At 47.6% G+C, this 12,926-nt stretch overlaps 1 protein-coding gene and 1 long non-coding RNA gene across 3 annotated transcripts in view; one reads left to right on the top strand and one right to left on the bottom strand.

Annotated features, from left to right (window-relative positions):
* Positions 1–424: 424 nt before the first annotated feature.
* Positions 425–6,947, bottom strand: LOC127051276 (uncharacterized). Of its 2 annotated transcripts, none has more exons than XR_007774459.1 (3): positions 6,461–6,947; positions 1,537–1,746; positions 425–589 (listed from the first exon to the last, which is right to left on the bottom strand). It is a non-coding gene; the product is annotated as an uncharacterized LOC127051276 (long non-coding RNA). The 2 variants fall into 2 exon arrangements; XR_007774458.1 differs by having other exon boundaries at positions 6,824–6,947.
* Positions 6,948–7,307: 360 nt separating this feature from the next.
* Positions 7,308–12,926, top strand: part of SPTLC2 (serine palmitoyltransferase long chain base subunit 2) — a 122,599-nt gene continuing 116,980 nt past the window's right edge. Inside the window, exon 1 of the mRNA XM_050953274.1 lies at positions 7,308–7,489. Within this exon, the coding sequence (XP_050809231.1) occupies positions 7,364–7,489 (126 nt within the window). The 5' untranslated portion in view covers positions 7,308–7,363. The remainder of the gene's footprint in view (positions 7,490–12,926) is intronic.

The following is a 12,926-nucleotide window of genomic DNA, read 5'->3' as shown; positions in this document are numbered from 1 at the left end:
GTTTTTTTTCCTTAAATCTTTACATGCCTCCCCCCAAAATACATTCCGCACCCCCCAGTTTGAGAACCTCTGATCAAGGAGTTTGTGAGCATTCAGTGGAACAGAGGCTGAGCACTTCAGAGGGGTGCTTGGAGGACTTGGGAGCTGGTGTGCACCATACCGCTAACCTAAACAGAGAGAGTGAGACCTGCAGAGGCTTGAAGGCAGTTCTTGTGTTGCCAGAGGCTGGTGGTTTGAGAGAGCTGAACCACAGCAGGCACAGATAAGATTTTGTCACACTAAGGGTGAGTGGTGGCAAGGTGCCTCACAATCCTGGAAAGCATCTGACATCCAGTCTCTGGCCATCCTATGATTGCTGGTTACATTTCCATGAACCACCTAGAAAAATTCCTCTCCCTTCCTCAATGATTGCAGATGTGCATCTTATTTTTTTTAAATTATTTGTATTACAGTAGTTCCTAGGAGCCCCTGTCATTGATCAGGAGCCCATTGTGCTAAGCTGTAATGCCCAGGAGTCAAGCAGGTCAAAGGACAGTCCAGATCAGTGGTCAAAGTTCACACAAGGGGTCCAGTCACTAGGAGATCCAACCTAAGGGGAAAAGTACAGCAAGGCAGCTAAGCAGGGTCAAGCAGGTCCAAGTAACAACTATCAGGTAGTGGTGTGTTTCTCAGACAAGGCCAGAAAGGAAACAGGAAATTTATATGTATAGCCACAAGTCAATAAGGGTCAAGACCATGTGGCCAATCAGGAAGCAGTTTGTGGAACCCTGGAAGCTGCAGGCCCATCCACATTTGTGAATTTCCTAGTGCTCTATGCATGTATGGTACAACAGGTGAGGCTGCTTCCTAAAAACCTAGTGGGCCTGAGTTTGAGACTGGTGCTTGAGACCGGTGCTTGAGACCAGCATCCTGACAGTGGCACTGTATGAACACAGAACAGAAAGTGTCCCTGCCCCAACAGTGTACAATCTAAGTATAAGACGGATACAAACAGATTGATGTGGCAGTGTAAGAAGATAGTCATGAGCAGCATGATAGATTGTGGTCTCAGCACACCAGGTACTTAACAGTTGTCATGTTATTTGTAGTGATCACAGCAAGGTAGAGTTTTAAGGAGGGATGTGGAGGTGGATAATGAGTTAGTTTTGTGGGCATTTACAGGGAGCTTCTCCCAAGTGTGAGGGGCAGTGTGACCAGGGTCCCAATGGGGGCCATTTATGATCACTCGATTAGGGTGACTGCAAAGAATAGGGCAGACAATCCCCATAAAGCTGGTGGATATTCCACTACTTAGATTTACCAAGCCAGCATAAAACAGCTTATTTATTACCTTACTGGTTACTCAGAAGTCCAAACAACACAGTTCCCTTAAAGCGATCCATCCTCAGGCCTCCATCCAGGATTTTTATCCTATTTAAAATTGTTAATGGCCCCCATCCTCTTAGTGACTGAGAACATGATAGCCCCTTGCCCTTTTCTAGAACTATCTAGAGTAGGAAAAGAGGTGAGATGGAGGGGTAAAACATGTTAGCTAACCTGTTTTTAATTAAGTAGCATTTAGGTATCACTGTCAGGAGCAGAACCAAGGAATCTTTTCTCCTAGCGCTTCCTTGATCCATCCAGTGCCCCTGATGGTGGGCTGTATTGGAGCTCGTGTCCTAAAGATGAAAGTCTCAGTATCCCATTCCCAGATGCCTCTGAACCAGGTCACATTCCCAGATCTATGGCTGGCTGGGAACTGGTGATCTAGAAGTGAAAGTGTCCATATTCTATTAACCAGCACACACCCAGTTGAGAAATCATAATCCCAACTGCAGCCTGGGGACACATAATTAGCACATTGAAAGCCGCTTAAGTCATGCCTCTTCACTTACTCTCCTAATAGCCTCATAGATGTGTTGAACAGGACTGGAAACAAAATGGAACCCTGCAGAATGCCACATGACAGTGCCCTTTAGGAGGCGGATCAATTGCCCCACAGCTTTCCTTGGGAGTGCTCGTCAAGGCAAGAATGGTGCCACCCAGGTTCTGTACCATCTCCTCCTTTTGCCAGCTGCTCCTCATGGTCAATGGTATCATAAAAGGCTGCTGATCGATGAAGCAATATCAGCTTCTGTCTCATACCCAGGTCTGTATGCAGATGAGCAAGGAGATCTGACACAGCTAGGTAGTCAGAGAGTTGTCTTACCATAATCTTATCCAGAAATGGAATGAACCAAAATGTTAGACTCAAGTGTTGGTTTGCTGAGTGAAATCCACACAACAGTTTCCATAAGAGAAACTGCCACCCTCCTTGGAACTGACAGTCTCCACCAGTAACAACCCAGTGGCTTTCACCAGACAGGAATGGAAAATTCAATGTGTCTGATTTTTTTCTCATTCTGTAGCCACAAGAGTGAACATGCTTCAGCCTGCATCCTCCTTTCCCCCAGTTAGATGCTTCAGCTTCCCAGGTACTCGGGTTACTAAGATGCTACTGTATGTTCCATTTCTGGGCATCTGTTCTCTGCAGAGTGCTAGGCGCCCATGTGTCACATGTCTCTAGTGGCTTGAGGAGTTGTATGAAAAAGGAGTACCCAAGCAAATTGTTTAAACTGTGTGGTATCAGGTCTATGCACATCACGTCCCTCCATGCTGAAAACAGGATGTCCCCACCTCAGCTCCCACCCAGAAGTCACTAGGTTGGCTAGTGCTTGTTGTCACCCTAGTTTGTTATGCAAATGAGATCCAAAAAGGAGATTAAGCTCCCTGCCAGAATGTCTAATTAAACTGGAAGCCGCATGACAGCTGATAATCCTGCCAGCCTCTGATCGTTCTCCTTATCAACTGCAATTAGTCTGGCAGCCATTGAACTCAATGGGCTGGATGAAGAGTCTGAATTTATTTCCCCAAAGGTAGGGCATGGAAATGAATATCAAGAGGTCAGCCACTTCCAGGTGCCTTTTCCAGCATGCTGAAGGTTACCCATTGTTTCCTTGAATGCCAAGAGACACACTATAGTCCCAGGGCTCTCCATGCTGAAAAGAGCTACATAATGCCAGTCTTAATAAGAGAGACTTCTGTGGACTAGGGAAGCCCACAGAGGTCAAACAAGGGCCCTGTTTAGGGACCCAGGCCATGAAAATACATAAGACCCCAAAAAGAGGGACAATGACTCTCCCCAACTCCCATGCACACAAGAGGTGGAGGAGCTATGGCATGTAGAGAGGTGACTGCCATTTGGTAATGGCCCTACAGAGCTGGTATAGTTGGCAAAGTGACTATAAAATAGCCCCTTCCTCCCCTTGCATGCTTCTGAGTCACACCTGCAAGTTTTTCTGACACCCAGGAGGTTTTACTCCCATTACTCATGCAGGAAATGGCAAGTAAGCAGGAGATTGTGCTGTCTCATGTATCACTAACAAAGGCAGAAAGGACCCAACTGGACTCCCTGCTCCCAGTGGAAGTTGGTGGCACCAGCAATAAGAAAAAAACATCTTCTGACTTGTGAACTGAGCACATTAAGAACCTTCTGCCAGTCTCCAGTCCCTTCCATCAGAGGAGATCAAAGCAGACATTAATGAAGTTAGGTCAGTTCTACCCTAGAAACTTTTGCCTGTATAGCAACATCATTTGGGTTGGGGAGGAGGGGACAGATTTTCTGCAACATTTCTGTACTGGCTAAAGCCCGGGTGTAGATGCAGTTAGGCTGACATAAAAATGATTTTGCCAGTATAACCTGTGTCTTCGCTAGGAGGGTTTTGCCAGTATAGCTATACTAGCATAGATTTCTCAGCAAAAGTTTTAAACGTAGATGTGATGGGGTGTGTTCCATCCAGTAAATGTAGGCCAAAAGTGTGAAGTGTCTTTCTGCTCTGTAGCTGTTGTTTGTCCATTTCTTGTATCCTGTTATGGTTGTTTGCAAATTAAGACGTAGGGATTTGTCATCACTGATATAGTAGGCTGTGGGGAAGGCCTGACTTTACTCCCATGGAATGGAATGGGTAGCTTTATGCTGTCAAATAGTTTTAGTGGTAGTTTCGTGACAGGCTTGTACCTATTTAGTGGTTTTCTTATTATCATGTGGACCGCCCACAGAGCTACATCTTGTAATGCTTCTCTAGCCAGAGTAGAGGTACACACAAAGACTCTGTCTCTCACAGAGTCTGTCACCACTTCAGTGAAATGAAACACCTGTGGCTGGCCCATGTCAGCTGACTCTGGCTCACGGGTGTCTTACTGCAGAGCAGACATTCCCTCAATCACACACACTGTGAGTGACTCTCCTTACTCTCTTCTTCATTCAACTTCCCATTCGTTTCCTTTTTAGCTCCTCTGTCATTGGTTGGACACTCCCTCTCTGGAGAGTGGCTGGGAAGGAGGCTGTATTTTCTCCCCTCCCTGCATTCTGAGCAACTTTCCAGGTCCTTATCCAAACAAAGCCTCCAGGTGGGGGCCAGTTGCTGAGCAAATTTGTAACTGATCTTCTTCCTTGCCATATCACTAATCTCCTTGTTTGGCTTTCTGCCAAGGTAAAGGTAGGGAGGCAAGTCACAGCAATCCACCCCACCTTAGCCTAAGGCACATTCTCACTGCGTACAGAAACTAGGTGTGGTCAGAGCCTTTCCCAGGCTGCTTCATACAGGCTTTAGCAGTAGACAGTCAGGGTTTGGGAGGGTGCTCAACAGCCAGCTGGGCTCTACACAGCAAGGATTTTTAGCTGTTCATGAGCCTGCAGTTACACCAACCATTTACCAAACAGTATAGGGCAGCGGGAACACTTTATAGTTAGGGAGTATGGAGAAGTCACACTTGCAATGCCTGCAAGTTTTATTTAATGCACAGAACATACAGTTTGTAACTATAAACATCAGGGAGGGGGTGGGTAATTGAAGAATACATTAGGGTGCCACTATGGTAATGATTCACAGAAGGCTCCACCCTGCAAAGAGAAGAGTGACAGAATCACAGAGACAAAGACCATGTTTAAGCTAACTTGCCATTTTGCAGATCACATATTGGTAAATGCCTACTCATCCTGTTCACACTGGAGCCACTTTGAAGCAGCTGGAACAACATTACTAGACTAATGTAAACTGGTTCAAGGACCCGAATGTTGTGGTTTGCATTTTTTTTTTTTTTTTTTTTAAAAACAGCAAAAGGTGTCTGACCCAGAAATATCCAGTCCAAAGGCCCTAGTTCCCTATCTGCCTAGGATACACACTGGAGAAACGGTATGGGATTGCAACATCACAAATAGGTTAAAACTAGGCCTGTAGCTTTCCCAGTCCACCCTTGAGGGCTGAAAATGTTGCATCTTTCACAGAGGGAGTTCCCCCTGCCCCATTTGTCAGGAGCTTGAATTAAACTTTTGCTCTGTGATATTGCAAATAAATACATGAATTAATGTCACTGTGTGGTGCCTCTTAAGGAGAGATGGACCTCAGTCCAACTACAACAGGCATCAGTCACCTCACCAGTGGAGAAAATGAAGGTTATGTCACTAGTGGGTCAGGTGACCTAATCAACCTTCTTATAAGGGAAGGCCCTACAGAGTAAAGAAACTATGACCTTGCTGTGAGAAGGAAGGCTGGGGACACTTTACTTAGGAGGAGAGAGACACTGACCTGGGTTAGGACTTGGAGGGCCAAACTCCTGACTGAAAAGAGAGGGAGAAAGATTGAACAATGACTCAGCTCTGGGAAGAGATAGACTGCACTAGGTGGGGGACTGGAGGGCCAATCTGTGAAAGGACTAAATAAAGTGGGCCCCATAAGGGCAGTGTTTTAATTATCTTTTGCATTATGATGTGGAGTGATGAGTCCAAGAAGAGAAGCTAACGCAGAGCAACCTCTGGCTACAGGACCAACAACTTAAAGAAAATACCAAGGAGATGTATTTGAGCACAGAATCTATTTGTGTAAACTTGGAATAACTTGATTGTCTTCCATGGAGTTACTCTAGATTAACGCTACTGTGACTGAGAGCAGACTCTAGCCTAAACATTTTTAAACAGCAGGTCCCTTTCCCTTTCAACTAAGAACATGGAAGTCACAGCTCAGGTTTTAGCCTGTTAAGATATCCTTTTCCCCACTGGGTGAATACCCACTGACGAAGCTCATGAAAGCTCCTGCTCCAAAACATCTGTTAGTCTATAAGGTGTCACAGGACTCTTTGCTGCTTTTCCCCACACATTCTCCAGTGTGTCCTCAGCAAAAACTGAAAAGTCAAACCCTAATGTAAAATCAAACAAATAAAAAAAAAATCATGAGCCACTCCCCAAACTTTGGACACCCCTTTTCAGGTTTTCATTATGCATCGAGTAGTAAAGGGTGAACACAAATGCTGGACTTTTTGCAGATCACCTTTTCTATGCAGTAATTCCTTTGTTAGGCTTGGTGATTCAACTTCTAATTGGATGATTAGATTTGTTCCCAGAATAAATACTGTATTTCCTGTACTCTTTAATTATATATCTTACCTTCAACCACAAGGTCTTGTTTATGCTAGAGCTTGTAGAGCTGAAACTATTTTCAAAATCTATAGCCAGGTTTCAACAAGTTATCATCCATGCCTGATATGGGCACCACTTCAGCAAAGAATTTAAACACATGCATAACTTTCATGTACAGCTTTAAATCCCACTGACTTAATTTCTGCTGGGTTGTTGTTTACAGAGGTTCTCACACACTGAGTCCTTCCTCCAGCTAGGTGGGGGCTGAGTTACACTGCCTGCAAAATAAGGCCCCAGCCCCCTTAAAGAATTAACAGATTTTAAGGTCAGAAGGGACCATTAGGCTAATCTTACTCTGACCCCTACACAACACAGGCCTGAGAATTTTACCCAGTAATTTCTCCATCAAGCCCATATAGGAGCCAGCTGTGCAGTCACATGGAGCCGCAGACAGGAACACACCGGAACCGCAGGCACCACCCGCTGCAGGGCTCTACTCGACCAGCTCTTTTATCCTGTCATTGGCCAGGGCCTACCTTTAGATCCCGCCCACCCCCGCTCTCTTTCCTGCGATTGGGCAGCTCATGCTCTTCCCTTCGGCCGTTGTGGATCTATGCCGGGAAATTGATCAGCTCGACCCCTGCGCCGCGCCTGGATTTTGTTGCCCTGTGATAGGATCTGGCCTTTCGGTGGCCCTGCCCCTGATTCCCCCCATTGGTACGCGGGCCTGTGGTTGGGTCGTGCTCCCTTTGGCCACGCCCCCTCGCCCTTGGCCCTCGCCGCGCGTCTCACGGAAGTGCAGATGTATTTACGCGCGGGCCCCGCCCCCGGGTGACGCGGACACGTGTGATTGGCAGTCGGGTCGGGCTGGGTTTCCGCTGCCAGGCGGGGGTGGTGGCGGACCCTAAGCGGCCGGAGGGAGCCGGCAGGATGGAGAGGCCGGAGCAGGGCCCCGGGGAACCGGACTCCCACCCCCGCGCCAACGGCTGCAGCCTGACGGGATACGGGGCGCTGCGGAACGGATACGTGCGGGGCCTGCCCGAGGCCGAGACCCAGGTGTGGGGCCGGGGAAGCCGGGCGCGGAGCGGAGCAGCAGCCCTGCTCCTTTGCCTGAGCGAGACTCGGCCTTGCGGAGATGCCGGGGCCGGGTGTGGCGGCGCAGATGGGAGCTGGCCTGGGGCGCTGGGTGTCCCCGGGGCCCTGGCACGAGCGGAGGGGCTGCCAGGCTCCGGCGGGGGGCGGCGCGCAGATCCTCACTGCGGCTCTGGGGAGCCACCTGGTTCCCCTGTCCCGCTCCTGTGGGCCATGTGCGTGAGGCTGCCCAGCCCTGACAGCAGGAGGGGGCTGTGCTGCGCTGCGCTGCGGAGTGTCTGCTTTCCTAGGGCTGGCTGGGGAGGGGAGGGGGGAGCTAGCAGAGCTCGGGGCCATGTAGCCCAGTGTCCTGACTTACCAGTGACAGGTGCTTCAGAGGGAATGAACAGAACAGGGCAATTATCAGGTGAGCCACCGCCCTGCCCTCCAGTCCCAGCTTCAGGTTTAAGGAGAGCCAGAGCCCTTCATGGGGTTGTGTCCTTAACCATCTTGGCTAAAACCCATTGAGGGAGGTATCTCCAGGAATTTACCTATTTCTTTTTTTGAACCCAGTTGTACTTCTGGCTTTCACACCAACCCCTAGCAGTGAGTTCCTGAAGTTGACTGTGCTTTGTGTGAAGAAATACTTCCTTTTCTTTGTTTTAAAACTGCTGCTTATATATTTAATTGGGTGATCCCTGGCTTATGTGTTACATGTCCTTATTCTCTTTCTCTACACCATTCTTGATTTTGTAGACTTCTGTCATAGTCTCCCTTAACTGTCTTTTCTAAGCTGAACAGTCCGTAATCACTTTTGTTTCCCTTCTGTGTAATTTTTCCAATTCAAATATATCTTTTCAGATGATGGGACCAGAATTGTGCTCAGTATTCAAGGTGTGGATGTACTATGGATTTATATAGTGGTGTTATAGTTTGTCTTAGTATCTTTCCCTTTCCTAATGATTCCTAACACCATTAGCTTTTTTTTTTGACCGCTGCTGCACATTGAGCAGATCTTTTCACACTATCCATGATGATTCCAAGATCTTTCTTGAGTGGTAACAACTAATTTATACCACATAATTTTGTATGTATAGTTGGGATTATGCTTTCCAGTGGATGTTACTTTGCATTTATCAGCATTGAATTTCATCTGCCATTTTCTTGGCCAGTCACCCAGTTGTGAGATCCCTTTGTAACTCTTCAGTCTGCTTTGGAGTACTTCTGTATCATCTGCAGACTTTGCCATTTCAGTTTTTACTCCTATTTCTAGCTCATTTATGAATCTGAACGTCAGTAGTTCCAGTCCAAATCCTTGAGGGACAGGGCCAGCCCTACCATTTAGGCAGCCTGGGCAATCGCCTAGGGCACCAGAATAATTGGTGGGTGCCATTTTGCCGGAGGGGGCGGCAGGCGGCTCCGGTGGAGCTGCCGCAGTGGTGCCTGCGGAGGGTCCAGTGCTCCGCGGCTACAGTGGAACTGACGCTGTCGTGCCTGTGGACCGTCGGCTGCTCGCGCGGCTCCGGTGGACCGCCCGCAGGCATAACTGCGGCAGCTCCACCGCAGCCACGGAGCACCGGACCCTCCGCAGGCACCACTGCGGCAACTCCAGCGGAGCCGCGGGACCAGTGCACGGGGCGGCGAAATTGCCATCCGCCTTAGGCGCTCAAGTCCCTAGTGCCGGTCCTGTTGAGGGACCTTGCTATCTACCTCTCTCTGTTGTGAAAATTGAATGTTTATTTCTGTCCCTTGTTTCCTATCTTTTAATTAGTTACCAATCCATAAGAGGGAAGGTCCTCTCATCCCATGACTGCCTGTTTTGCTTAGGAGCCTTTGCGGGCGGATCTTGTTAAAGGCTTTCTGAAATCCAGGTACACTGTATCCACTGGATCACCCTTGTCCATGTTTATTGACCCCTTCAAAGAATTCTAAAAGATTGGTGTGGTGTGGTTTCTCTTTTTTTAAAAGCCCTGTTGACTCTTTCCCCAACATATGTTCATCTATGTATCTGATAATTTTGTGCTTTACTGTAGTTTCAACCAACTTGCCTGGGACTGAAGTTAGGCTTACTGGCCTGTAATTGCCAAGATCACCTCTGGAGCCTTTTTAAAAATCAGCATTACATTATCTACTCTCCAGTCATCTAGTACAGAGGCTGATTTAGGCGATAGGCTACATATCACAGTTTCATATTTGAGTTCCTTGAGGGCTCTTGGGTGAATACCATCTGGTCCTGGTGACTTATTTAATGTTATTTTATCAGTCTTCCCTCAAACCTCTATTTAGATCTCAGTGTGGGACAGTTCCTCAGATATATCTAAAAATTAAGGCTCACAAGTGGGAATCTTCCTCTTCAGTGAAGACCCATGCAAAGAATTCTTTTAGCTTCTCCTGAATGGCTTTGTCTTTCTTGAGTGTGCCATTAGCACTTTGATTGTCCAGTGATGACCCCCCCCCCCCCAGCACTGATTGTTTGACAGGCTTCCTGCTTTGGTGTACCTAAAAAAAAATTATTTTGCTAGTTGATCTTCAATTATTTTTTGGCCTGCCGAATTATACTTACACACTTGTCACAATTTATGTTCCTTTCTATTTTCTTCAGTAGGATTTGACATCCAGTTTTTAAAAGATGTTTTTTGTCTGTAGCTGCCTCTTCTGCTCTGTTTAGCCATGGTGGCGTTATTTTGGTCCTCATGCTGGTTTTTTTTTTATTTTTTTTAATTTTAAGTGTATCTATAGTTTGAGCCTCTATTATGGTATTTTTTAAGTTTCTATTCAGCTTGCAAGCATTTCACGCTTGTGACTGTTCCTTTTAATGTTTTTTGTGCAGTTCCCCTTTTTGAAGTTAAATGCTAGAGTGGAGGGTTTCTTTGGTATTTTTTCCCAACAAGAATGTTAAATTTAGTTTAAAAAAAAAAAGCTTAACTGGATGTATCTAAGGTAGTGGTGTTGGGGTGTGGGAAGATTTTTGGGGTGCACTGAAGATGGTTTCTGTCCTTGTTACTGAAGAAGTTTGTCTGCTTTCTGTCCTAGAGGTTTCTGTTTTGGGAGAATTGGTGCTTTTTATTAATCCCTGTCTGCTTCTGGCATCTTTGGTGGCATTAGCATTTAAAAGTGCATCTTTCCATTGGTCGCTGGCTAGATGTTTGTGGCTCTTTCTCTGAGGCCTTGGCTACACTGGCACTTGACAGCGCTGCAACTTTCTCGATCAGGGGTGTGAAAAAACACCCCCCTGAGCGCTGCAAGATACAGCGCTGTAAAGCATCAGTGTAAACAGTGCCACAGCGCTGGGAGCACGGCTCCCAGCACTGCTAGCTACACCCGATGAGGAGGTGGTTTACGTGCAGCGCTGGGAGAGCTCTCTCCCAGCGCTGGCGCTCCGACCACACTCACACTTCAAAGCGCTGTCATGGCAGCGCTTTGAAATTTCAAGTGTAGCCATACCCTCAGGTCTTCTAGACCTTACTACTCTGCTTTTGTGACCTCCAGACTGGGTTACTGCAGTTGACTTTGCACAGGGTTACAGTTGAAAATCACTCCAAATTTTCCAATGGTGCAGCATACAGGCAAGTTGGCAAGCTGACAACATTAGCTGAAAGGAACATACACCATTTTTTTGGTCATCTGTACTTACTTCAGGGGGCTATTCAAGGCACTGACTTTGATCCCTAAGGTCTGATGACCTGAGTCCTGGCTATTAGTATGATGCTTCTATTGCTGTATTCTGTGGTGACAGTTGAGCTCTGGAGCTAAATCTGCAGATCAATATATTGGGTTTGTATACATATTCTCAGTGAAGGGGACCCAGATTCTGGAATGTACTTCTGCATTGATTTGTCAGGACTGGAATTTGTTGATCTTTCAGGTGTACAGTAAAACCCATCTGTTCTTCCTGTATTTAGGTGGATGGATGTGGAATTGGAAGTATCTTATAAATTAAAACAGAAAAATCAGAATTAGTAAATATCACATATAACTGTTCCACTGTTGGGCCAACTCCTGCTCATTATTTACCTAGTCTGGCTTTAGACCAGTGAGATGGAAAGGAAAAGCTCTGTATCCATTAATATATTCCCTGTGCTGTCTGTTCACTTAATTACATGGACCTAAGATGGGACCTAAAAGTTCTACATAGCCAGTACCACCTACTTAGCCTGGGTTATTCTGTAAAATCAGTGGTTCTGTGGGGTGCCCTCTATACAGGGCCTTGTGGCAGTCTTATAACAAACTACATACTCAGTATTTGGCTGGAATGAGATTTTCAATTTTTGGAAACTTTTAACTTTGGTGAAAACTTCAAGCTAGTATATAACTATGCTTGGAGTTTTGATGCTTAATGTGACAAGATGAGTAGACAGAGAATTGGACTAATATGTGATGAGAATAAAAGGAGAGCTGTTTTTTTTTCTTTTCAGCCAGTTTGAGGTTGCTGTTGTCTACACGGAAGAAATGAGAGGATAGACCCGGGTGGTTTGTGTGACAGATCTGATGCTTTTTGCCATCTGGTAATAAGGTTACCAACTTTATCCTCGCACAAAACGGAACACCTTTGCCCCGCCCCTGCTCACTCATTTTCACCAGGCTGGCTCAGGGGGTTGGAGTGCAGAAAGGGGTGCAGGCTCTGGGGTGGAGCTATGGATGAGGGGTTTGAGGTGCAGAAGGGGGCTCTGGGCTGGGGCTGAGGGATTTGGGGTGCAGGAGTGGGCTCCAGGCTAGGGCAGGGGGTTGATGCAGGGAGGGGTGAGGGCTCAGGCTGAGGCTGCAGTCTCTGGGGTAGGGCTAGGGGTAAGGGTTTGAAGTGTAGGAAGGTGCTTCGGTCTGGCACCGAGGGGTTCAGAGGGTGGGAGGGAGATCAGGGTTGGGGCACGGGGGTGTATGGGCTCTGGGGTAGGGCCAAGGATGAGGATTTTGGGGTGTAGGGGAGGACTTAGGGCAGGGGTTGGGGTGCAGGGGGAGGTGAGTGCTCCAGCTGGGCTTGCGGTCTCTGGGGTGGGGCTGGGGATGAGGGGTTAGGGATGCAGGAACGTGCTTTGGGTTGGGATCGAAGGGTTTGGAGGGCAAGAGAGGGATCAGAGCTGGGGCATGGGAGGGGGTCAGGGGTGCAGGCTCTGGGTGGCGCTTACGTCAAGCAGCTCCTGGAAGCAGCGCCATGTCCCCCTCTCCGATTCCTAAGCGGAGGCGCAGCCAGGTGGCTCTGCATGCTGTGCCATCTGCAGGCACCAATTCTGCAGCTTCCATTGGCCATGGTTCCCAGCCAATGGGAGCTGGTGCTTGAGGTGGGGGCAGTGCACAGAGCCCCCTGGCTGCCCCTATGCCTAGGAGCCAGAGGGAGAACATGCTGCTGTTTCCGGGAGCCGTACAGAGCCAAGGCCAGCACGGAGCCTGCCTTAGTCCTGTTGTACTGCCAACTGGATTTTTAACA

Source organism: Gopherus flavomarginatus, chromosome 5 (genome assembly GCF_025201925.1).
Source record: "Gopherus flavomarginatus isolate rGopFla2 chromosome 5, rGopFla2.mat.asm, whole genome shotgun sequence".
NCBI lineage: Eukaryota > Metazoa > Chordata > Testudines > Testudinidae > Gopherus > Gopherus flavomarginatus.
The sequence above is the reverse complement of the archived record's forward strand: the minus strand, read 5'-3'. Positions and strand labels throughout refer to the sequence as shown.